The following is a 27,050-nucleotide window of genomic DNA, read 5'->3' as shown; positions in this document are numbered from 1 at the left end:
GCTGTCACCTAATTGTACCTATTGAAACAAGGGGAAAATTAGCTTTATCAACTGAACTGAAAAAAATATATATATATACTAGTGAGTATATTAATAGAACTCCCAAAGTACTTGCCTTTCTCCTCAGACTTTGCCTACACTTTAAGCAACTTCAATGATGAGTTCCCAGCCTGAGGGTACACACTGCATAAATCCTTGCACTTCAAAAGTTCATTAAGGCTTTCTAGTGCTTGGTAGCTCTGTCTCTGTCTTTCTGTCTCTCTCCCTCTGTAGTTAAAAAATGTGTTCATTAAAATAACAAAAAAATTGTCATTTGTTATTAGCATGAGAAGAAATGGTGGCATGGTATAAGGAAAATGCTGTTTTTGAAGTAACCAACAGGGTAACAGAAAACCAGGGTCAAATCTGTCCTCAGATGTGCAGAAGGAAGAACCTGTGGTATCTAGTTGTTGGCTGGTGTGTGTGTATGTGTGTGTGTGTGTGTGTGTGTGTGTGTGTGTGTGTGTGTGTGAGGGGTGGGGGCTGTCCTTCCTCCCACTTAAATAGCAGCATGCTGAATATTTAAAACAATCCAAAGCCAGTTAGGGTTTGTCAGTTAGAATGAAATGCTAAATTTTGGAAGGCCAAACGTGAAATGTTTAACAGAGGTATTGTCTTGTTTTATAAATATCTATATGCAAGTTTCAAGTTTTTCATCTGCACAAGAGAAAACCCCGTGCAGTCCTGTTTGCATTAAAAACATACGCCACAGAAAAGACAAGCACGCTACATTCTCTGGCCTATGGTGCTTATTTTTATAAAATCCAAACAGATAGAATTCTCAAGTTTCAAGGATTTTATCCAACTAAGACAACAAAAAGAAGGGTACCCTGCTGCGAAGTAGCAAAGGCAAGCAGGGGGTGCTGGACTGAGGCCTGGTTCTCACAGGCTGGCTGGGTGACCTTAACTTCCTTTCAGTAGAACACTAACTTGGAAACCCTCAACAGGTCTTTCAGGTCCTAGGTCATCCCTTTCTTATCTGGGCTGTGGAGGACCACAACAGATCACTTCTAAGATTCCTCCAAGTAGGAAGGCAACTAAGGGTAGAGGAAACTGGCAGTTGGAGGGTCTCCTTATTCGTGTGCCCACCTTCTTGCTGTCCCTGGAACAGAGCTGGGGCATAGGCACAAACAGGAATGTACTCTGCCAGGTCATTTGTCTAGCTGCCCTCATGTGCTTTACCAGGAATGTTGCTAGGGTATTACCAGGAATGTTGCTAGGGTAATGAATGTCCCCAGAAGAGATCACAGGTCAACAAGACATAGGAAAATGTAAGCCCTCAATGCTTAGGTCAAGTCCCAATAGGACTTAAAACACAGTTAAGTCTTAAGCTTAACATGCATTTGTTCTTAACACTCCTTTCCACAAAGGGTAATGTGCATGACTCGGCTGACTGTTCTTCAACTGCTAGCCCATTGCTGCCCCTGACGGCTGTCCATCTTAGCAAGTCTGTACTGTATAACAGACTCTTGTTCATGTTTCTTTAGTAGTAACACAGTGGGCCAGTGAGCGATCACTAGTTTCTGTGTTTCAGATCAGTACCTGATTCTCAAAGGAGTCAAGAATTTCTCTGCACAGTTTGAACCCACATTATCTTCACAGTATACTTTCTCTGAGCTCTACACTTCCTCCTCAGTACTTAAGGATATGACTTCCAGGTTCTCTAACCTTCCTCTACCCTAAGACAAGCTTCCTTTCTAAAATATCCCTGGACTTGCTTGCCACTTCCACGACAGGCATTTAGCCCGGCACCTGAGGCCCTTACCAGGATGCCTCTGCTCTCTATTTCTAGTTTACTGTTCACAGTGAGCTCTTGAATTCCATCCCGTCACCAAGTCTACTTCTGGAATCCCCTGAAACGAACCTGGTCCTTCCTCTAGAGTGTAAAACCAAAAAAGTACAAAAATACCATTCCATGCAAATCTTCTCCTGTGCATATATATTTAGCTTTCCTGTCGTCTGTCTCACCAAGGAGCTCTGTGTAGAGGCAGTTGCTGTGTACTTAAATGAAACAAAAGCTAGCCAAGACCTGCAATGCTAAGACCTCTCTCTTCATTTGGTTTCCTAGGACCCCCCACCCCCCTATCCCTTGATTCAGAGTCTATCTCTGGCCGTTCCTTCATAGTCACCTTTTATGGTTTGTCTCTTCAACAGTGCCCTTAAAAGCTGGTGTTCTGGGGAGTTCAGTCCTTACATGCTTCTCTCCCTCTTCCTTCACGCAGTGTGACATCAGCCCTTTCACGGCTAATAACTTCCAAATCAGGACCTTTAGCCTCGTGTACTTTTCTGAACTATGGGCTACTTTCTCTCCTAGCATATTCTTCTACATGTTCAATGATCTGCCAAGAGTTAACAGACCTCAAATAAAACTCATCATCTCCCCTTCCAACCAGTCACTCTTCATGAGTGTCCTGCAAGGAAGGAAGGTCTAGATCAACATCATCATCTTCACAGAGCATCACAGCAGGGAGTTTCACTCTTTACTTATTTTTTCTGAGTGTGAGCGCATGCACTAGTGCATGGGGGAGGGGGGCTCTTGCTGCTCAAGTAGCCTAGGCTGGCTGGCTTTATATTTGTGAACCTGCCTTATCGTCTTAAGGGATGGGATCCCAGTCTCGAATTACCATACTTCACTCTATGCTTTTCATAATACATCTCAGATCCATCATGACCATCACTTTAGTTTGGACCTCAGACTTTGTAATCTAACTTGTACTTCCTATGGGTCTAGTCCACATGGGAGGATACAGTCCCCTCTCTGGAACTCACTGCACTTATTGAATAGGAATTTGAGTAGCTTCTTCAGGCTCTGTCGAGCAAGGATGTGTGCCTGGAACCTGGTGGGTCCTGAAAACTTTGGTCAGACATTATCAGCACCTGTTCCTCCTGCATTACCTCCCAGTATTTGACGGGACGCCTTGCAGAACTCAGAACCTGTAGAACTTACATGGGCCAAAGAAAAAAATCTCCTCATGTTATATGATTTTTCTGATAACAAGGGAACACACAGCTTCAGTGTCTAAGAAGCTTAGACAAAGGCACACAGGAAAAAAAATCCTTCCTAGAGAAAAGACCTTAATGTGAAACTCTCCTTTTTTTAAAAGATATTTTTAAAATGTAAAATTTAATGTGCTCCTGAATAACAAAATTCTCCCCCTCCCCCACTCTCTCATATACACATACACACTAAACAACACAAATAAAAAAAACAAAAGCTTCAACTTGCCTAGGCTTCTCCTTTCAGCCTACAAACCAGGACCCTGAAGCACTCTTCGGCACATATTACTTAGTTGCAACAAATATGTAGATCTTGAACACTAAAGCTCACATCAGATTCAACCTTCAATGATTAACATTCCAGTAGAATCTGTAACAGATGACAGCAGGCAATTCCCAATCTTTGCTCCAGTGTGTATCAGCAGAACATGTCAAAACCTAAGTTAAAAGTTTTCACTTGCTTATTAAAAAGAAAGAAAGAAAGAAAGCAATCCTTTGCTTGGCATTCTCCCATTGATGACATGCAACAATCCCTGCATGTGAAATTGGCTAGTCCCCTGCTTCTCTGCTAACTTTGTAGAAGTTCCAAAGCATTTCTGGAGCAAGTGATCTATTTGGACTGACAGTGCCAAGCTGGGACCTGAGCCCTGAATGAGCTAAAATTACCAAAGCGAGAAGAACGTGGCTTTGGGAGTTATTTCCCCCAAGTGTGGGGTTTCTTTTAGTCAAGGGAGTGATAAAGAATGTTGACTTTTTCCAGATGAATAAAGTTGAATGAAACCTCAAAATCCCATTTCAGGTTTCTGTTCTAAAAACAAAACCAAATCAAGTTTGTGGCTTAGAGGTTCATGCCTCCTCTACCTCCTAACAACAACAACAACATCATCATCATCATCATCAAGCATTTGTCTTCACAAAGTATGTGAGAAAAACCAACCTGGCCCAAGTGGATGTACAGCCCTGGACTGAAGGTCCCTGTGCTGGAGGAGTTCACTGCCTGGCAGGAACACTCACTAACCAAAACAGTCTTAAAACGCAACAAGTCAAGAGTGGGGAGCAAACGCAGTGCAGAGTTCTGAGAAGGGATAGTCTCCCTTGGGGCAGAGGCAAGACAATAAGACAATGCCCTTAAGTTTGGGTGTTCCCAGTGTACTTTGTCCATTCTCTCTCACAGTTGGATAGCAATGGGTCCCAAGTCTGTTTTCTCCAATGGAAGGTAAACTCAGATTAGATAGAGGGCTCAAGTCAGACAAAGATTAATCCACTGTGGCTGGCTGAGGGGTGTGTGTTCGCAGAATGGCAAGATATACCTCAAGTCCGGGGTAGGGGGCAAGCAGGGTAGGGGGTTGGAGAGGTGAGTCTGAAAAAGTAAAGCGGTCTACAGGCCTGGAGCTGGTCTACAGGCCAAAAAGCTTAAGTTTTAGTAAGCAGGCTGTGGGGAGCTAGAGGGTTCTAAAGAGAGGAGGTGATTGATAAGACAGTGGTTTAGATCATTCTGAATACAATCGACAGTGGACTGGAGACTAGGTGATTAATTAGTAGGCTGCTGCATGAGTTTAAATGAGTAAGAGCCTAGGCAAGACTGAAAACAGTCGGTGCTTGTAGATCTGGAAAGGAAAAACTTCAAAACCCTCCTAGAGTTGGTCCCCTTTCTGTGCTCCCTGGGGCCTGACTTCTGCCTCTGCTTAGCATTTTCCACACACTCCCTGAGGACAGTGTTTATTTCTCCTTCATCACTCTGTCTTCTCCACAAAAACCCCTTGTGCCTGGCCCTAAAAGGACTGTCTTCTCTGGACTGTGCCATGATTGTGATCATGGAGCCTTGGTCTCTGGGCATTGGTGTAGCCACACATTATTACAGCATTGTGTCTGGCCTATCAGAAACAGTAAGGACACACTTGACCACAAAGGGAATTTAGGGCAGTGGAGCAATAATTACACAGTATAGGTGCCCAGGAAAATGACAGCATTGCGAGGTTGTAAAAGCCTACAGGAACCAGTTTGGAGTCTCTAAACCCCATAAGCAGGCTAGATTGCAATTAGACAATAGCAAGGTCTTTGAAAGGGAAGTTCTCAATTTCACAGCCTGCATGGCAAATAAATGCAAGTAAGGAGAGACCACTGGCCACAGGAGAGTCAATCCTTGAATCATTCTGTCTCTTTATAAGGGACAGGGGCTCCTGTGAGAAGGTTTCAACAGGTAGATGACAAGTGGAAGTGTGGGTAAGTTTGTGATCTCTGTACAAAGGAGGTTGGTCAGGTGACAGAGGAAGAATAGAATGGCTCTGAATACTCAGGACTAACTCAGTTCTCTGGCCGGAAAACTTGCCTTGGGCTACACACTTCATTGACTGACATTTTCCCTGTCCTTTCAATCCTTCCTCACCATGCTGGGCTGGCTCATCAGCCACCTTACAAAGGAGACTGCAAGCAGGGCTGGCACTAGAAGATCTGCGCTGCCTTTCTGGCTTTGCTGTTTATTTGTATGTGGTTGCAGGGTGGACTCTGAGCTTCAGTGTTCTCATCTATAAAATAGAAACAAGAACCATGGTAATATCTATCAGTGGATAAGACATGAACGTCAATAATGAGCAGGCACACAGCAAGACTGTCACTAACGAGTGGGGAGGGGATTTCGTTAGGTTTTGTTTTGTTTTCCTATTTTCTTTCCTTCTTTCTTTCTTTTCTTTTTTTTTTTTTTAAACTAAAGTTGGAGTTGGAGTTTGGTACAAAGGAAGACTGAAGCCATGGCATAAGCTAGTGTAGATGGTAAAGTACAAAGTGCCATAGCAGCTGGCTGGGCATTTCCTAGATTTATGAAAAGGAACACTTTGAGGCAGCTACAGTGATTGGCTTGGGCAGATATAAGGTGACGCTAACATATATCACCAAAAGCCACAAAGCAGTTCTAAGGCTTCCTCTGGAACTATGCTACTGAGGTCACAATTAATTAACCAGGAGCAGTCCACAGACACAAAGCCACCTCGGCCTTCCTCTTGAGGAACTAATTCCTCAAACTTGGTGGCACAGCACAACTCTGCTCCCATGGATTACAAGATTATAAGAGCCCATGGGTTCCAGTTTTGAGTCCTTAAGTCCCACAAGAAGGCTGACTGTAGTTAAACAACAGAAAGGTCTTTTCAGGGGTCAGATGAGTTTTCAAGTGAAGTCACTTCAAGCAAGCCTTAAAGCCATCAAGCTCAACACACAAGGGAGAGAGTCCTTCCAGGATAGATGAATTTCTGGATTTATACTGGCCCTTCCAATCAGGTTCACACCAAGAACAACAGTTCCAATTTATAAATTTACCAGCTTACTGGAAAAAATGGAATCCAGCCAACCTCAAGTTGCCAAAGTCTCTACACCTCCCTGCCACACACTCAATCTTTCTGAGTTCAAGACTAGCCTGATCTATGGAGTTTTAGGGCAGCCAGGTCTACACAGAGAAACCCTGTCTTGAAAAGACAAAAACAAAACTGGAGATGAGAAGAAGCACTCTGTTTGTTGAAACTGAAACTGGTACCACTCATCTCTACATCTACTCTGCTAAGTTTCTAGAAGCTGCCTAGGTTTCATATGTATGTACCTACGTACGTATGTATTTTAATAACCCATTGCAACTTGTATTGATTTTACAATAAGAGTCAGTGCAGGCTGCCATCTGTCTAACTAGCCTCCCTGTACTTCTTGAAGAGTACCATGTGTCTACACTCCCTGAAGGAATGGAGAAATGGATGCCTGAGTGGATAGACAGGTAGACCGACAATCTCTAAAAGAGGCTTTAACCACTGCCTCCTTACACCCATCCTATTCACTCTCTCTGTGAGTCTGGATCATCAAGAAACACCCTCAATTTTCTTGTAGCAAACAGTTAACATTCCATCTAGTTAACATTTCCTCAGACTTATCCTCTTGCTGAATAAGTTCCTAATCCCTTCCTAGATAATTAAAGGAAAGCACGCTAACAAAATAAAACCTAATCAGCCACAAAGACTTCCGTTCTAAACCTATCCCCACTCGCTCATTCTTTTCTCTTGGACCAGAGTGTTTGGTGGTAAGTGGACTTACAGCCCTGTGCCCCCAGGACCTGTCTAGGAGGTGATAAGTACTTAACCTTTCAAAAAGAGGACCATGTGGTGTTGATCTATTCCAAATCTTTTGCCCCTTTATTCCAGTAAGCCTACTTTCTAGAGGTATTTATTAAAAAGGAATCAGCCACCAGGCTGAGATACACTGACAGCTTGCTTGTCCAGGGATCTTGGACAAGTCACTTTGATTCATGCTAGGTTTAGTTTTAGGCTAAAGGAGTGGAAACATAGGTCCCTGGGAAAAGTAGGAAAAGTGTCAAAACCATGAAATCTTTGCAATGTCTTCATTCAGCTCCTAATCTCCGGGTTGTCTTCCAGGTGGAAGGTGACAGTCTCTGCCTACTCAATCAAAGGCAGCACTCTTACCAGCAGCAGCTACACCTCTGCTCTCCAGCCTTGAAGTGGTGACTTCCTTTTCCCCACTTGGTGTGCACCCAAGCCTTCTACAAGTGGATCAGAAAGAAGGCCAAATGTTTCTGCTTGAAGAGGAACCTATGTCTCAGCGTGATACAGCATAGTACAGGAGGCCGAAAGGCTTGTCCTGTTAACAAACTGAATCTATCTTTACCCATTAACCAAGAGACCAGGTGGTCTCTTGCCTGCCTGTCAGCCTGTCTCCTTTCCCTCTTCCCCACCCCCAGGTGTGATCAGAGTTAGGAGGTCAGGCCCTCACCTGAACTAGAAACTCTACCATCTTTCTCTCAAGGAGCATTCTGGGAGATGCATAAAGTGGGGTGGAGATGAGGCTACCTAAGGCCCTTCACCTCCTCACCTTGGGCAGTACACTGAGGTTAGGTCTCCTTATCCTAATGATGGCCCAGATGGAACAGAGTGTCAGAGATTCCTTCTGTGAGAAAGGGCCCCCATCTAAAAGACCTAACACTGCTTCTTGCTCCAAGGAGACGCCAAGGGCCTTAAAGGGAGAGAGGGAGGTACAGTTTGAGAAACTTAAGATGGAAAGCAACACAGAAGGAAGTAACTGAGAGAGGTGAAGGTGAGAGATGGGAGACATGACAGCTAGAGTAGGCAGCTAGAGAAGCAGAAAGTGAAGAGCCAAGGGGAATACAAAAGAGTCAGAAAGAAGAGAGCAGAGTAGAGAAAGCTGACTGACAGCAAGGCGCGGGAGTGTCAGAGAAGCAAGGAAGACAAAGGGGACCCTCAGGTCTTTTTAACTGGTCTGGCCTCTTAGAGACACCTGGTACCCAAAAGAAAGCCCAAGGAGTAGGAACGGGAGGCAGGAGCAAGCGGTGGCTCCCTGGCCCCAGCCGCCCGGCCTCTCCCGGAACCAGCCCCAGGTCCGCCCGGTCCCAACGCCCCTCCCGGCCCGCTCGCTCACCTGCCAGCGCCAGGATCTGGGCCTTGTGGAGCAACAGCGCGCCCCAGTCCCGAGGGGCACGCGGGGGACTCTCGGGCTCCGCGCCCAGCTCCTCCGGGCCCCGGTACACCGCGTACACCTTCTGGTTGTCAAAATCCAGTCGCGAGCGGGGGCTGAAGTCGCGCACGCACGACACGGGCAGCGCGTAGCAGACGTTGTCCTCCAGGAACCGCACAAAGGCATACATGGTGGGCGCCGGGGGCGGGCCCGGGCGCCGGTCAGCCCGTGGGGCGGCGCGGAGGTGGGGACCCCTAGAGGGGCGTGAGCCGCAGCCGGGCCGGGGGCGGGGAGGCTCCCCGGGGCCCCGGCTCCCCCCACTGTTATTGTTCCTGAAAGCCCCGCTCTGCCAATCGGCTGCTTTCGCCTGGGCGCGGAAAAGGGAGGGGAGTGGAGAGAGCCGGGCGAGGGGCGGATGAGGGGGTTTTGAAGCGCACCGCCACTTGCGAAGTCAGACCCGAGCAATCACAGCCGGAGTGCGATTGCAGTAAGGTGGGGAAAAAGAGATTCAATCGCCTTAATAATGATAGTAGCGTTGGAGGATAGGAGGAGCGCTGCTAAAAGTCGCTTTCGGGCGGATTCAATAGTTTCAACAATCGCGCTGCAGAACAAACTGCATTGCAACAAAATTACCTTGCAAAGGACTGGAGGGTGTGGGAAGGAGTGAGGCTGGCGGGATGGTAGCAATTTTAGGTGAATCCCCAAGTGTAAACTTGCAAGTGAGCAGAAGTTTAGTGTTTCGAATTTAGCTAAGCTCCTCCGTTCCTTCAGTCCACCCTCCAAACCCATTTCCCCCTTTTCTCTTTCTTTTGCAAAATTGCCAGCACCTGCTGTGAGGGTCAGTGAGCCAGAAACATTCCCCTAGAGCTGCCAAACCAGTTTTTGGCCAGAACTAGAGTAATCTGAGGTTTCCAGTTGAACCAGCTGCTGGGATGGCAGAGGGTTAGACCAGGGCTGTTTTTATCCTAAGGGAGCAGCGGCACCCCTCTTCCCTGTGGTCTTTCTCCATTGAGGAATCGCCTCCACTACTTGTTGATTCTGGGCTGGAACAGTTGGAATGAAACAGGGATGGAGGGCTCTAGGGAGCCAGAGCAGAGACCGGACTTTCTGGAGTCAGTTGAGTTCAGGAGCCAAACTGGGCAGAACAGCAGTCCCTTCTCTGTTTCCAAAATCACAGATGAGAACCTGGAAAGGTTGGTTCCTGCACACAAACCACGCCTTCCAGAGAAAGAAGGCTGAGAGCTGTACTTGTTCTGTATTGTATGCTTACGGGGAAACTGAGCTATTTATATTCCAGTTGTCTAGCCCAATACCAGGGTATTTGTCAGAGAGAGATTGGTGAATTTGGGGGGAAGGATAAACAGAATTTCACATACATCCATTCTTCCACTTATTCTTTTATTCAAGTAACTAATATTTTTCTGAGTACACACTCCATGTTATATTGTAGGCTTGGTGGTATATAGAAAGGATAGATACCTAGGACCTTGTAGTATTTACTAATGTATTAGAACTTGAATCTCAGTTGGATCCTCTGTCAATATTAAATTACTGTCTGGATAACCCATTTTTTTCCGCTACTTGTAATCTTTCATTCTAGTCTGAGAGCATTAAGAAAGCTTAATAATGAGGTTATACTGAGAAAAGTATTCTCATAAAGGCATGCATAAAGGAGGTGGTAGATTTAACGAAATGCTATGTTTTTTAAAACTCATTTAAATGAATTTAACCTGTAACAAAACAAGTGCACTGAAATGTTTATTATGATTCTGAGTTTCTTGCATAGGTGAGAGATTTTGTTTTCTCTTGTACTCTTTATGCTCATATTCCACATACACACATTCTTGTTGCTAGTCCTCACAATAATAATAAAAAACATTTTAACCATTTTAAACTATAGGCACTGTGCTCACATTCCTATTCACATCAGCTATACTCATGATAGAGATAAAGCCAAATTCCCAAATTCACTTCATTGTGATCTGAGGAATAGTTTATACTGTTGAACCCCACACAGCTCTCAAAGCCTGAGTAGCAGGTCGAATAAAGTTCCCTTAAAGCAATCCATTGGTGATATCCAGTCAATTGAATAGGTTATCAAGTCATCCTGATGAATAATTTCATCCTGACTTATCCTATGACTCTGAGGTGTTCTGGAAAATATGCTCCCCTGATTATTTATTTTTGACTATGGATTATTTTGGAAATACATCACTTTGGTGGTCAAGGGAATGTAATGAGAAGTAAGATTCTGGTAGCTCATAAGATGAGGCATGCAAAGTTGGCCATATTTAATGACAATCCATGAGACTCCAGACCACATTTTCAAAAATAACTTCAGGTAGCACTCTAGCACATCTCTGCATCTAAGTGAGGGTCACCCCAAAATATCAATTTCATTTTTCATCACTTTCCTGGACACAGCCCACTCCAGAGTCTGTATCAATTATTTAGCATTTCCCAACCTAGCATGACCACAGCCTTGTGCTGGCTTCTTACCCTCATCCCTGGAAGTTCTTCTTTACTGACTGCATGGCCACCTCAGCTATCCCTGAAAAACAAGTCAAACGCCTTCTCTTTCCCCAGTTCCCTACACTGCTCAAGCACCAACCAGCCACCTTCCAATTTTCTCCCAGCATGGTTGATTTCCTCACGGTGTCAGAGGTCAGAGAACAGTGACACTGCTCTATACCTTCACCCTAACAAACTGAGGAGTCCCTCAAACACTTTAAGGATCTCAGGTCTGGCCAAACTGGGATTTGTGGCTTCTATGCTGAAATGAATTTTAGCACTATGAAGCAGAGTGGTCTGTTTTATTAAAGATGTTTTAATGTAGGCTTAAGTACAAGGGTTAAGAGAGAAAGAGGTGCTCAGGGGAAGGAAGTAAGACTCACCCAAGGGCTTGGGTGTGTGCTCCTCTGCCAGACAATTACAAAAAGTAACACATACTAAGATGGAGGTAGGGTTTACTCAAGGGAGTTTCAATTGTTTTAGCATCAGCCATTTCTACCAGTTTTTTTTTTTAACACGAATTATATCTCAAAAGGTTGCTAAGAAACCATTTCTTCTTCTTTTTTTTTTCTTGTCTCTATCATGATAATGAAATTATAGAAATGCTCTGGAGATGCCCTGGATGGAATTATAATCTGATAAAGTAACACCAGAAGCCACTGGGGTTGCGCAAGGAGTTTAGTTAGTACATAGCCTTCCCCTGTGCGTAGGTTTTCTGGTCCTAGAAAATTATGTATATAGCTGGGAAGGGAGAAAGGCCTTAAACAATTGTTAATTGTGCTGAAATTTTTATTTTTCTGATGGTAAAGAATTTCAGCCAGATTCTGGGGTCACAGGCTGTCTTTCTATCCCTCCTCAGCTAGAATCAGAGTTGAGTGCAAATAAAAGCTAGTAATTTCAGCAGCCCAGATACATGGTGCAGGGCTGTGAATTAGACTCTTGGGTAAAAACTTATTAAAGACAACAAGAGACCAGAGCAAGCCTCTTACAAGGTTTTCTTGAAAGCCCATTTGCTCTTTTCAGAGTTGGAACTGAATCCAGTTCTGTCTTTCCCATGAATCCAATAGGAATGCCCTGATCCCACACTGAAGACAGACAGATACATTAAATACCAACACCCTCACCTTAGCTACCAATGTTGTCTATGTGAACTGATACAAAGTAGCAGTTCTATTTCCCAAGAACCTCAAGAGAAGAAAAAAGTCAGATGATGAAAATGGACACCAACGGTTAAATACTTTCTGTGTTGCCTTGTAGGTCTGCAGAATGGGTTCTAGAGAAGGATTGGCAAACAGTGGGCTGAGTAACCTCCTTAGGCACTGCTTGTGTATGGTTTACAGCCATACACGTAGGCAAAATACACAAAATACATCACACACACACACACACACACACAACTCAAAGGAACAATTTAAAACATCAAGTCCACACATTATAGTTGAATTGCCTCCTCAACAGCCCTACCAAAAGGTCACTTAGATCCAGTGATAAGAAGTTTGCTACCACACCTTAACTTGGGGTACTCTTAAATGTTAAAGACTTCCTGTGCTGAGCCAGATTCTTTTATATTGTAGTTGCCATGTTATGATCATGAGGAATCCCACCCCAGCTTTTCAGATGTGGAAAACTTAGGATTTTGTCTTTCCTCTCTCCAGACATCATCACTTCCTTCACCTGTCCTTCCTCACACAATCGGTTTCTGAGATGCCAGCTGGGTGCTTCCTGTGTCCTCTGATGCTTCTTCCTAGAAGCCATACACACCAAGCACTGTGCATACTGGGCCAATCGCACACTGAATTGCTGAAGACTTGCTATACACTCCCAGACAGAGTTCAGAAATCAAACTTACTGGCAAAGCAGTTTGGCTCTGGGGAGCCTGGAAGGCTGGTGGTCATATTTTCATGGTAGAGAGTTGGCTCCAGAAACTGTATGGAGGGAAACTGGAGGGGAGGTAAGTACGAGGAGGAGGGAGGCCTTGATGGAGCTAAGTGTCCAGTCTCATCCCTCCCCTGACTTCCTCTTTCTGTGTGCCAAATGTACTTTGCCTCTCATCCAAGTCCTTTTAATGGAGCAGAACATGTACACATCTGGGCCAGCTTAGCATGCCCGTCTCCATCTCTTCTGTGCTCTCCTGTTGAGTTTTGCAGAGACTTGGGTTCATGTCAAGCTCCTTCGGTTTCACCAGCTGAAGCATGTTCAGTGGCATCAGTGGGACTTATGTTTCATATTACTGCCTGGAATTCTCCATGTACTTTGCAAAGCTATTTTAAGGAGACCTGGGTTCTGTGAATTTTTAAAGCAATTGGAGCGTGTCTTTCCAACCTCTCTGCTAATGATTGATCACATTTTTTTGGTGATTTTGCCTTTTTTTTTTCCCCTGTGATGTTTGACTTTTCAAGATTCTCCTTATACATTTTTAAAGACTTAAAAAAATTAGTTTTCTAGATTCACCACAAAATTACAAAGGTCTTCCATGTACCCTTTATCCATACTCCCACATGCACAGCCATCGTCAAAATCCTCCACCACAGTAGTACAACTGATGCCACTCTGTGGGCACACACTTATCACTAGTGGCCCATAGTTTATGTTATAGTTCATTCTCCCCATTGTGCATTCTATAGGTTTGGACAAATGTACGCTGACACCTATCTAGCATGATAGTACTATACACAATATGCTCATTGCCTTAAAACTCCTTTGTAATTTACCTATTCAACCCTCCCCACCAGCCCTGATCCTTGACAACCATCAGCAATCTTTCTACTATTTCCAGCCTCACCTCCTGTTTTCTTACCTGAAAGTCTGTAAGAATCTAGAAAGGAGTTCTTCTCTACCCTCTTTTTGTGTCTTCATCACCTGGGAAGCTTTAAAAGTATCCTACTTCTAGGCCCTTTAGTCTGAAATCCTGATTCAATTAGTGGGTTAAGGACACTGGGATTTTGTTTTAATTCCTAGATTATTCTAAAAGTTGAGTACCCGTGAGGAAATTTTAAGGCAATGTGCTATGTGTATAGGAAATTATCAACAAGCAGTAAGTAACAACCACCATTATTACTAGTTTCAGGGAAAATGTATGGGGCTCTGAAATGTCTCTACAATCTCAGATTAGCCACTTAGCCTCTCTGAGGCAAGTTGTACTTTTCCACTGTAGACTCCCATTTTGCTTTCTTTTCTCTTCAATACCAATTCAAATGTTATTTAAGAAGCATGGTAGATTTTAGATCATCCACTAACCAATTCATGTGAGTGGCCCGCACAAGCTCCCACGGCAGGGCCAGGATCACATGGGATGAACTTGACTATGCTCTCTGCACATTCACAGGGCTCTGGGCTGCCCTAAACACATCTACATCCTCCATTTTATTTAATACATAAAAGCTTTTAATTTCTTCAAGGAAAATCCTCAGTGAAATCAGTAGGAAAGGATGAATGGCTTCAAACCCAAAGTTTTGGAAACATTCACTGCAATGTAGGCAAGTACCATAGCCTTAGCACACGTGTGACCAGAGCTCCTCTTTGGTGACTAGAGCCTGAGACCACCTGATAAAAGAGCATATGGATAGAGGCATTCTGGGATACTTGCTAGACAAACATCACTATAGTTCAATTTATTTTTTCCAACATGATTTAATAAATATATTTGGAGCACTTCCCCACACAAGAATGGGTTATTAGTTCACGCAGTAACTATAATAATGATGATAACAATAATGATATTATAATATACTGAGGACTTACCATATGTCAGGCTCTGCTCTAAGAACTTCATATGGATTATTTCATGTAACACTCATAACAATCTTATGAAGTTGTACTAATAATCTCTTGAAGGAAGTTCTGCTTGAAGAGACTAAGAAATTTGCCCATGGCTGACCACAGTAAGAACAGGCCTCACATATTAGAACATGGTTTGGATTCAGGCCTGCAACTACAGTGCACTATCTTTTGTTTATACTGGATGCCAGTTTTTAAAAGAATTAAATTAAATTAAAAGCAGAAATTATCTTTGTTTGAAAGTACCACTTGTCCCGGTTCTGAATTTCATTCAGGGGGCGGATTAGTTTGAGAAGTTGTGCCTTGTTAAGTCAGCTCGCACTGTGTGTTTTCAGGGAAACACTGCTTCCTCAAGAGTATCCTCCCATATTTGTTCCCAGCTCCCTCCAGAGAGATGCTCTGATCGCTGCTCTGTTCTTCTGTGTCTTCTTACACTTTTTTCCTGATCTTTATTGTAGCACAGAATTATCTATTTATTCTACTATTGTCTATTTGTCAATGGATCAAAAGCTCCATTAAAATGGACCCTTTTTGCTTTCTTTATGTTTATATCCTCACATCTAGCCTGAAACATGGAGACTCTCAATGAAGACTAATTGAATGAACTGATGTCTAAAATATGAATCTTTAAAAGAGAACAGCCCTGGGAGGCCAGGAAAGGAGGAACATTGAGAGTTCAATTCAATACCCTGCCTCCCTTTATTTCTGGGACTGTCTTTATCTGTGTTGACACCATGTTTGCTTGGTTCCCCCAACCGGACCCTAATATCAAGACACGCTTTCATCTAGCATTTCCTTAGCAAAACTAGTCTGGATAATGTTTTCAAAATGTTTGTCTGAATATACAGAAAGAATAAAAGAGAAATAATTATGGAAAATCCTCAGAGGAGAAAAATCGTTAATTTGTCAATCATGCTTAGTTGACATATAGTAATAAATAAATACCAATAAAAACATAATAGTCCCAGAATCCTTCCAACACAGCTCATGGGCCTCCCAGGAAGCATGGTGATTCCATTTCACCCTAAAACACTGGACTTCTTATCTGATGTTGGCTTGAAGACACTAACCTCCTACTCAGGAGAATCATTTAAGCTCTGATGATTCTTTTTCTAGTGAATGGCAGGACAAGAGTCCTTCATAGAGAACACCTTGACTCTCTGGTCAGTCTCTGATCATTCCAGTAATCAGAAGCTCAAAATAATCCGCCCTTCCCAAGTCCTAGGGCCAGCATACCCATTATATTGTCATGACTTTGTGTGACAACCTTTGGCTTCACTTCTGAGTCAAAGTCACTCATGAGTATAGTCATTCTGAGGCATACCCATTTGAAAAGTACATAGCCAACTATGAACTTTGATTTTCCTAAGAATGTCTCCCCCTTGCACTTGAGTCCAACAAAATTGGAGAAAATGAATGAAAACAGAACGAGAAATTGAAGATTTCCACAATAGAACTGGATGCTTTACAGATTAGTGAGGTTTTGTTTTGTATAGATTTGTTTTGATGTATGTACATCTTTCTCTTTGTGTGTGTTTCTGTGTTTCTGTCTCTGTCTCTGTCTCTGTCTCTGTCTCTCTCTCTCTCTCTCTCTCTCTGTGTGTGTATTATGTGTGTGTGTAATTTTGTTTTTAAATCTTTATACAGAGTCTCACTTTTTAGTTCAGACAGACCTGGAACTCACTATGTACCCTGACATAGTATAGAACTTTATAGCTATCCTCCTGTTTCAGGCAAGTAAACTAAGAAAGAGGTGACAGAGTTGTTTAACGTCCCAGGATTTCTGTCACCTAAGGTCTGGTTTTCCAGACTGTTTTGAAATATGCTGGCCCTGAGGGGGCAAGGTGCTGAGCTGGTGCTGGGATCTAGATCCTGCTGTCTTTCCCAGGAGCTTGAGCCCTTCCCTAGACTTCTGGGAACTAAGCCATACAGGACAGCCCAGTATCTATCATTTCAACCATCCATACCATAGCTAATAATTCTAAAAGTATCAAAAATTTGACAACATTATCTGAGTCTTCTTAAATCTCTTCCTCCTTATAGTGGAGACACTGTAGTTCTGACACTCTGTGGGGTTACCAGCTCTTCTTGAAGCCTACCCTCAGGTATTTCCTCTTAATGGCCAAGGAGTTAATAATCTCCGTCAGAGGTGGTGTGGAGTCTTCTCTGAGCCAGAAGAAGACAGGATGAGATAGATCCACACAGCAAAGTATCTGTGAGAAGTCCCACACACCCTTATTGTCCCAGAACAGTTTCCTTATACTGCTATTGTTTGGAGGGTCCAGAATAAGAGTGGGAGTAACTGCAGTGAACAAGAACCAGTGATTGCCTTGTTCTGGGCTCATTTGTGTTTCTCTTTTACTCTCTAAATCCATCCCAGTTTGTAGATACTATACTATCCCTAGTCTCTTTTAGAAATCCAACAGTTGATAGGTACTCTGCCCCAAAGGAGTAATGGGAGAGCCAGGACCCAACCCTAACTACAGAGCCCAAACCATGGACTTTTACACTTCTAGCTCCTTTTGTATTTGACTCTTGCCTCCTTGAGAGGACCTGTGTCCTTATGTCTAGGAGAGATGCTGATATCCCCATTCTCAAAGGGTCTTATTCTAACTTCTTCAGAGACATCATGGCCACCTTGAAAGGTCTGAGAAAGATCCTGGCAGGCAAGATTACACAGTTTCCCAGCAGACATCCTAGAGCTCATGTATGAACATGTGGATATATATTAAATTACACTATAAAGACTTTCTTTTCCTACCCAAGCAAATTTATTTAATTAGCACAAGACTGCATGTAAATGGCAAAAAAAAAAACTTGAAGTCTAAGCTTGTATATTATGATGGAATAATGACTCGTATATTATTTTAGAATAATGACTAACATACACATAATATATCATACTATATCCTCTCTCTCTCTCTCTCTCTCTCTCTCTCTCTCTCTCTCTCTCTCTCTCTCTCTCTCCACACACACACACAAGGTCTCACTATGTAGCTCAGGTTAGCTTGACCTAGAGATTCTCCCTGCGTTTCCTCTTCAGGGCTGCTATTGCACATATTACAGGTATGCACATCCAGACCTGGTTCTCATTTATTGTTTTGTTGCTTGTGATGGTTACTATTAACTGTTAACATGACAGAATCTAGAATCACATGAGACATGGGCCTCTTGAACATACCTACAAAACATGATCTTGATTGTGCTAATTGAAATGGGAACACCTAACCTCAGTGGTGAGTCTTCCAGGCTGGGATCCTTTTATGTTTAACTGAAGAAATCTGGGGAGTAGCATGCACCTCTATTCATTTCTTTTTGCTTCCTGATTGTGTGTGTAATATAACTATCTTCTTCAAGCTCCTGCTGCCTTGACTTCACTGCCAAGATGGACAATACCTTGAACTGTGGGCTGAGGTTAACCTTTGGTTCCTTAAGTTGTTTTGTTGGGATATTTTCTCACAGTAATAGAAAAAGAAACCAACACGGTATTGGTAATAGTTATATTAGAATGCAGAATGTTATTTTTACTATTATTCACATCTTAATTATCATGGAAAACATATAGCAAAAATAAATGAAAAGAGATAATCAGATGAGGGTGTTGTGTGTTTTTATTTTGTTTGTTTTGTTTTGTTTGTAGGATGAATGAGAAAGAGGTGGACGTGGGTAATATGGCTCTGGATAAAATGCCCAGGGAGAAGCTTTTGTCAGTTGGTAAACATAATAGGTAGCTGGAGAGGAAGGACCCTGCCTCCCACTCAGCTAACATACCCTGTCACATCACTGGGGTATGGAATGGTCTCCAGTCAGTAATCTCAGTTCTATCTCAGGGACTGAATCTGGAGACATGGTGGTACAGCAATGAAATGTCAAAATGTCCTGGGTTCTAAACTCAGATTTGAGTTCACTTACTGTTCCATCATCCCCAAGGCACTGTGTTAGATTGGCCAAGTGTCTGACTCCATGTTTTTCAAGTGTCAGACAGAGCCATATAAGGTTACTGTATATGTGTTGACCTGAGGCAATATGTGCAGAGTTCTTCGAGCAATGTGTGTCTCATGCAGGAGGTGCCAGATATTGTCAGTAGGCTTTTTAATTTTTTTCCTTATGAATTCTTTATGTCCCTTTCCTTTCAGAAGGTCACAAAGTAATAACAAGGTTGACTCTCCATAGAAAAGTTAGTTTAGGGTCACATAGTAGTACCTCCTCTTCTTTCCCTGATGGCTGGGCAATGCTTCTGCATGTATGGCATTGCCCATGACCTCTCCTGGCCAAAGGGAGTGGTCTGACTTAGTCAAGAAAGCTGAGACTTTACTAAGATCTGCACTTTTTATCTTAGGGTTTTATTGTCTACTTTTAAAATCATGTTCAGATTTTGTATATTTAAAACATGCCTTTGGAATTATGAAACACAATGTTCTCAATCATAAAAAAAGATGAATTATATTATACTTTCTATTTCCCTTTCTGAGTTTTCTTCTGATCTCCTTGCATGCATTTTTCTGTGATACTCTCTCTGCCTTATGTCCTAAGTTAGCAGAGACACTAGTAAAAAAAGCTGCAAGTTTTTTTTTTTATTTTAGCTCCTTTAAGAGTACACTTCTCATTTGTTGACCACTAAACCAGTTTTTTGAAGGTTTATTTCATGCCAGAACCACCACTTAGTATTTGTGATACAGTAGAAACCCACACAAACTGGGTTATTTATCTGTTAAATGAAAAGGGACATGTTGCATTATAGTATTATTGAAAGGAATAAATAAGACATGTACAAAAATGAAGGGTCTAAGAAGAGGACAAAGTTTGTGAGTCTCTTACTCTGTCCCTATAAGGACAAAGTGTTGGTGTGCAATCTTCAAGGTAAGCTTAGAAACTGTTGCTGTTAACCCTGTCTTTCTTTTTCATGTACATGTGTGTAGTATGTATATATGTGTGCATGTATGTAGGGGGATGCTCAGTGTGCATGTGGCGCCCTACCTTGGTACCTGGTATTTTTCCTCCATCATTCTTTACTTCATTGAGATAAGGTCACTCAATGAGTCGAGAGTTTTCTGATTCTAGCTAGTCTAGCTAGCCAGCTTGACCAGGGATCCTTTGTCTTTGCCTCCTGAATGCTGAGATTACAGGCTTCCACCAAACCTCTCTTGCTTTTATGTAAGTTCCAGGGATCTGAACTCCAGTCTTCATCCTTGTACAGCAAGCTCAATTCACTGAGCCATCTCCCTAGGCTTCTGTTATCCCACTCTCAGAGATTCAGAGGAAGGAAGTTATGGTCTAGGTCACTCATTTAAGTCAGGCCTGGTATAAAGTCCACATGGCTCCTGTTTTGCTAAATTACCTCTAGTGTTCCCTGCACACTGCTTGTTACAGTAGTTGTGCTAATTCTATCAACCATTCTTTTTCTGCTGCTCACAACACATCTGATGGTACTAACTGTGGTTTAGGTAGAGCAAAAGCTACGAGAATAGAAAGCCCAAATTCTGATCCCTGATTCCTTAAGGAACAGGAAACAAAAGGACTCATACAAGGAGAGAGAGATTAAGCTTGATATTCCAAGTTGCCAATATTCCAAGACTTTGAGATTCTTTACAGTCATATTGGCCAGCTCAGCAGACATCTGGAACATGGACTCAAAGCAAGAGGAGCATTTCTCCCTCCTAAGCCAGCCCACCTCTGCTGCTGTGACCTTTAAAGATTAAATGTTTAAAATTCTCTATTCCTCTGACTTTCATACTCCCCAGGTGGAGGCAAATCTCATCTGCACAAAGCATGAGGCATATTTTCCCTCTTGAGACATTCAGTGTCTATCCAAGGAAGAAAGAGTCTGCCAGAAAAACGTTCACTTGGGGCCTGCACATTTTCAAGAAGCTGAAAGCTAAGTAGGAAGTTATAATGCTGTGCTTATACTTGGCAAAGGGGATGCAAAATTGCCCCCAAGCTAAATAATGTGCATCCATGCCCCTGATTCTCTCTTGTCTCTCAGTTCAGATGGGTCAGAACAAAGGCATATAAGCAACTTAGTAGCATCTCCAGTAACACATACTTAACTTCTCTTTAGTATCAAGGCAAGAAAGGGCATGGCCAAGAGCACTCTTGCCACCAAGAAAATTGGGAAGGCTAGCAGAATGAAATGATAGACAGGCCAGAAGCACAGTGGAGCTTTGCATGCAAAAAAGGGGGAAAATCTTTTCCTTGGCATAGAGAAATTACATCCTGAAGGTTCTTTTTTCTCCTTCTCTTGGCAATGTTACAACTCCTTAAAATAGAGTTATAAAACAGAAACAGATTCTATAGAAGCAAGAAACCAAAACTAATGACTTCAGAGAACTTTCAGCTCAAACTTCTCATTCTAGAGATGATCAAACTAGGCCAGAATGATGATTTCTGCAATGAAGCACTGGAGCCATCTACTTGTAAGCCTTTCCTCCACCCCCCACTGTCCTGCTTTCTATGCTTTAGAGACAAGTCTTCTGTAGGGGCTGTCTTACCCATTCTCAGGGCATTAGCCTATCCAGTCCTAGAGACATATGAGAAGCAGCATTTTCAAGGTTCAACATTGAAAGAAGCCTGCTTGCTAGAAAGGGGTGGCCAAAGGTGTTTGACTTCTCTCCCCATAAGTGGAAGTGCCCTTCTGAATCTTTCTCTAGTCGACTTCTATTTTTAAGATCCCTCTTCTGTACTAACCCTCTTTGCTCCCACATTTTAAGGGGTGCTGTTGATCTCTTAACATTCGGACAATGTCCAAACCCAACCCATTTTGTAGGACTGCCCTAAATGCAGCTGAGGTAGTGTGGAAGGGTCTTCACTGAAACAAATGTAGAGGAAAAAGTAGTGGATGGCATTGCTTTGGGCCTTCTGACTAAGACCAAATGGAGAATTCAGTGGAGTGAGCTGAGCTGGGAAACCATGCCACCAGGAGTCTGAATCCCATTAACTATACAGATGTCAACAAGTCACTTGACTTGTTTGGACTGCTCATCTCTGGGGTAGGGAGACAACACCCAGGGCCTTGGTTAAGTGAGCACATTCAGAAGGCAAGAGAGCATCTGGCAGAGATCACTGTACACAGTGGGCCCTTATATCCATAAAATATGCAGCATATTGATTTAGAAAACGTGGCCTTATGGTCAATCATTCTCAAAAACATTCCCTGGGCCACTTGACCTGTGCCAGACACTATTTTAAGTGTTGGAACAGAAACACCATAAAATGGGCCTTACACTTTGGGCAAATAATGTCTGTGGGTATTGCTTATTTTATTGTTATATCCCCCAAAAGATATCTTAAAGGCTAAATTTCCAGTATTTGTAATGTGTCCTCATTTTAAAATAGGATCTTTCCTGATATAATCCAGCCTGACTGGTTGAATTGTAAGAAAAAGCACCCTCTGAAAGACAGGGACTTAGGAAGACTACTGTTTGGTGGTCAAGAAGAAACTGGAATAATACAACCACAGGTAGGCTAAAGAACACGGTACAAACAAAGCCAACTCCAGGCACTAGGAAGAGACAAGCAGAAATAATTCCTGGAGACTTATAGGGAACAATGTCCTGATAATTTGACCTTCTGTTCCAATCTCTAAAACTTGAGAGGTTATGCTTGTTTTAAGCTACCCAATTTGTACCCTAAGACACTGACACAGTTGGGACTTATCCAAGGGAGCATCAGCACTCTTTATAATAAAAGAAGTGAAGTATATTGAATTCTTCCATTCAAGTCTGTGACTTACTAGTGTAATCCTCGTTATGGCAGGAAGACTTCGTGAGGGGCTCCATGTTAGTGGGAATGTATGTAAGAAGAGGTAGTCTGACCATGAAAGGGAAAGCCTGTCTGTCTGAGGATTCAGGGAAGACAGCTCAGAGAGGATAGTTGGAGCTGATACCTAAAGAATGAGTTTGACAGATGTGTGGGACAGGACGCAAAGCACTTCCCAGGCTGGAGAACCTTCTATGTGCAGAAGCAGAACACTAGATACTCTGTTTAGAATTTTGTCATCTCCTGGTGTTGAGGCATTGCTGGAATGTGGCAGATGAACTAATGCTCATCTGCCTTCCAGACTCCTTTCTGTGCTTTGATGTCCTGGAGACATTGATCACTCCAAAGTTGCAAATGAATTTATCTTTTTCCTACCCCTGTCTTTGTTCCCGTTTTCCTCTTGCCCTCTCTCATCCAGTGAAACACTACTCCCAACTCAGCCCCTACCTACAAGTCTCCCTGTGTCTCCATACTCAGCTCCAGGGAAATGATCTATTTATCCCTGGCTTGCCAATCATTTCTGAGCTTTATTATCTATCTGTGGTTCTGTGGGATTCTCACTTGGCATAAGGTTGCAACTCTCCAGCTGTGTCTCTCGGCCATATTCCTCCCAGCCAAACCTCTCTGCCAGATAATTAATGATGTGTAAACAAATGCTTAATTGCACCAGGGGAGCACATACTTAAAGAAACTTGGTGATGAAGCAAACATGAAGAATATCACTCTCACAAAGTTACCCCCACCCTCAACATTGATAGGGTATTCATTTCACATATTAAATCTAAAGCTCTGATATGACTACACCTCCTCTCCTCCAACACACACTCAAAACTGAAAGAAACCCTAAGGGAAAATGGGATTATATTGAGATTTATTCATGCCATGTGTTTCCTGAAATACCTCTTTTCTCTTTTGGATTTGTGCCTTTGGCCTTCAGCCTTAGGCACTTGCTGGGGGAAAGGAAATGTTGGCTTTTGGCAAGGAGAAGGAGATGTGAACTCATTAAGAACATACCTGGGTCTTTTATTTATGTTCTCTCTCTTTATTCTTCATACAACCCAATGACTGGCTAAACAAGAAAGTTAAGTACCTTAGACAAACTAGTTCATAAGGTCGACCAGCTGACCCTGAAGGGGGTACCTGCATAAGGGCATTACCATGTTTAAGCACTCTCCTTCCAGCTAGTTGGATTGTTGATCAGTCTATTGCCTTTTCAAAGTGGACATAAAGACACGAGTCAGAGCACATGCTATCTGCTTCACCAAATGCCCATTTTCTGATGGGTGTGAGGTGGTGTGGTGTGGGGAATCATCTGGGAGGATAGAGAGGATTAGAGCTACAGAGGAAACTTTCCTTTAACGCTGCCCTGAGGTTTTACTGTTGTGCTCAAAGTTTGGGTGAGGGGCAGTGGGGGAAGGCCCAATACAGCCATACAGGTTTCTCAGAGGAAGCACCTTGGCTGGAATCTGAAGTTGAGTCCTCTCTAGGGAGTTTGAAAAGGTGTGGGTGGTTTGTGTGTGTGGTTTTTCTTTAGTACAGTTCTTAATGGCACAGATGTTTCAGAAAGAGGAAGCATTACAGCATTTTTAGAATAGGCAGTGGGGTGAGACAGAACACGGAGGCTGTACCTGCAGGAACATGGGTCTCTGCTTATTTGTTTCAGAAGCCATTGTTCACAGGGCAACTGTTCTACCACAGACCTGGTACTCTTCCCTTGCAGGGCCTCTTCCAGTCTGACCTACACATTCTGAACTCAAGTCTTTCCCTGAAAAAGATGAGCACTACCCCAAACCTCCCCCCCACCCTCTGTCTACCTGTTTACTTCCTTTTCCTCTTCCCCCAGAAAACCTTTGGAAAGAACATTGATGCTGGCACCAGTTATGCTGTGGTCACTACTCAGCCCTGCTGCATTATGGTCTTCATGACACTGACATCCAAAAGTCACCATGGCACAGGGACTTAACTATGTTTTCCTTGGTGTGCCATCTCACAGCTGCCCTCCCTTGGTAATCCTGATAGCCTTTGTCTTGATTTTTTTTGAAACAGTCTCACCCTATAACCCAGGCTGGCCTCAAACTCACAGCAACCCCCTTGCCTCAACCTCCCACGTGCTAGGATTACAGGCATAAGATACTACACTCAGGTTTCTTCCCACTCTTTTGATAGTCTTCAGTCTCCATGGCAGGACTCTCTTCCTCAATATCCATTATCCATTTTTGATACAAGAATCCTCAGTAGTTTGCCCTTTTCATTCTGTGCATACCTGGTGCAGACTTTTTTCCTGTGCTCCTGATGTTAATGTATAAAACAACTTAACCAGACTCCTAGAAGCTGAGGTTTCAGATATCACAAACAAATTTATCATTGAAAACCTTTCTTTCTGACTTCCATCTCTTTTTGTCCACCCTCCCAACCCCTCCACCACATTTTTTTTTTTGACAAGGTGTCACTCTGTAGCTTTAGCAAGCCTTGAACTTCCAGCAAATCCTCTTGCCTCCACCTCTGTAGTGCTGAATTGCAGGTTTGAACCAACATGCCCACAATGTCCATGCTTTGATGATATCTTCGTCTGTCTACCTAGTGACTGGGTTAGGAATCCACGAGTCGGTTTTCACTCCTATCAGTCTCTTACCTCTTAGTCATCAAACTCCCATGGATTTTGTACCTCAAACATGGCTCAAATATATTTCTCTTCTGACTATATCCTAGTTAAAATTTCTTTTCACAAATGCTTTATTCTTAATCTTTACCCTTCTCAAAATGTTCTCTAAAACAGAACTTTCTCAAATGTAAATATGATCGTGATATTCTCCAAATAGACTTTTTAAAGGCATTTCATCTATCTTTACATAAAATGATTTCAGTCTTAAATGGTTTATTCCTATCAACTCTCTGGCCTTTCCCCATGTGATATCCTTTTATTTTCTGCATCATTTAGAGTAGTGAGAGTTTTGTTTTCATTCTCTTTCTCTCCCCCTACCTTCTTCTTCCAACAGTTTAAGTTAAGTGTAAAATCATATATGTTTTTTGTTTGTTTTGAAATGGGGCCTCATACTTCTCAGGCTGGCCTTGAACTCATCATGTAACTGGGAGTGAACTTGAATTTCTGACCCTTCTTCCCTCACTAGCCAAATGCAGAGATGATAGCATGAGGGACTATATCTGGTTTTATGTGGTGCTGGGGATTGACTCCAGGGTTGTATGCGTACTAGACAAGTATTCTGTGAACTGAGCTGTATACTTATAAGACTAGCCTTGAGAAATCCTATGGGCTTTTCACCCAGATTACTCCAGTGGTACATCTTGCATACTGTAGAACAATATCATATGTACAATGGGTACATAAGGTGACATTATTATGATCTATTGTCCTTATTTATATTTTATCAATTGTGTATGTTCTTACATATTCATGTATATCTAGTTCTTGTGGTTTCATCACACATGTAGAGTCATGTGTTTACTACAATTATGAAGATTAAAAGGAATTCCATCATAAGGATTACATAATGGCCCTCAAATCGCCAACTTTTATTAACTTCTAGGTTTCATGCAAGATGCCCTATTTGAAATCCTTTCACCAATATTATTTATTGTTCAATTAATTTTTATTTATCAGATCTCATACACGAATTTATATGATTTCAAACATGCTTAGAATCATTGTTCTCTGTTTCATAGAACTTTATTCTCTGCTGAGCATTATGGCACACACCTTTAATCCCAGCACCCAGGATCCAGGTAGATGTCTGTGAGTTTGAGGCCAGCCTGGTCTACATAGAGAGTTCCAGAGTAACCATGAATAGTGAGTTCCTGTTTTAAAAGAAAAAGAAAAAAAAAAAAAGAAAAAGAAAAATGAACTCTCTTTCTCTTCTTTCCTTTCATGGCATCCATTTTCTTATCCCTAGATAGTAATGTTCATGAAAGCAGAGGCTGGATGAGACTTGCTAACGTCTATATCTCTAGCATCTACCAAAGTGCTTAGAGCTAGTGGATTTCTCAGTTAAAATGAGTAGGATTAATGAATTAAGAGAGACTAATGAGTCCTGTGAGACTCCCTCCCTTCAGTAGCTCTATGAAACAGACACTCTAAAACAGTGATTTGCAGTGATGCTGTTGTAGACGCAAGAATGGAGACTGTGAGGCTCTGGAATATCCAGTTTTCAGATGTGCAGAGCTGGGCATATTCATGGCCCCCAGCTAGTATCCATGTGTCCACAACCTTTCAGTACAGTTTGTCAGGCTGGCAAATGGCACCAGACATCAAGATAATGAGTTTAAAAGGCATGCTTTTAAAGGCCTCACTTGGGTGACTTGCTCATAGACTGAGTAGTCTTCTTGTTGTAGAACAAGACCATACAATGAGCTGAGGACTGATGCTGATTACACAATGGCTCTAATTCTAGAGCAAATCCTGATGCTACACAACTGTGTGACAAAGGAAACATTTCCCATAAGGAAAACAGGGAGATTAGGGACATAAGGAACGCAGAACCCAGAGCATGGGTTCT

The 27,050-nt window shown here is 42.6% G+C and overlaps 2 protein-coding genes across 5 annotated transcripts in view; both read right to left on the bottom strand.

Moving 5' to 3' along the window:
- Bend5 (BEN domain containing 5) overlaps positions 1–8,855 on the bottom strand; it is a 44,060-nt gene extending 35,205 nt beyond the window's left edge. The window contains exon 1 of one of the 2 annotated variants that reach the window (XM_021161012.1): positions 8,461–8,855. Coding sequence is in view for 1 of the 2 variants with exons in the window: in XM_021161011.1 (XP_021016670.1) it covers positions 8,461–8,686 (226 nt within the window). In the remaining variant the exon portion in view is untranslated. The remainder of the gene's footprint in view (positions 1–8,460) is intronic. The other variant, XM_021161011.1, reaches the window with a different exon arrangement.
- The window catches only part of Agbl4 (ATP/GTP binding protein like 4), a 1,132,428-nt gene that overhangs the window by 225,058 nt on the left and 880,320 nt on the right, over positions 1–27,050 (bottom strand). The gene's annotated exons all lie outside the window — the stretch shown is intronic.

The sequence above is a fragment of the Mus caroli genome, chromosome 4, assembly GCF_900094665.2.
Source record: "Mus caroli chromosome 4, CAROLI_EIJ_v1.1, whole genome shotgun sequence".
NCBI lineage: Eukaryota > Metazoa > Chordata > Mammalia > Rodentia > Muridae > Mus > Mus caroli.
Note: the sequence above shows the minus strand (reverse complement) of the source record. Positions and strands in the feature narration are given on the sequence as shown.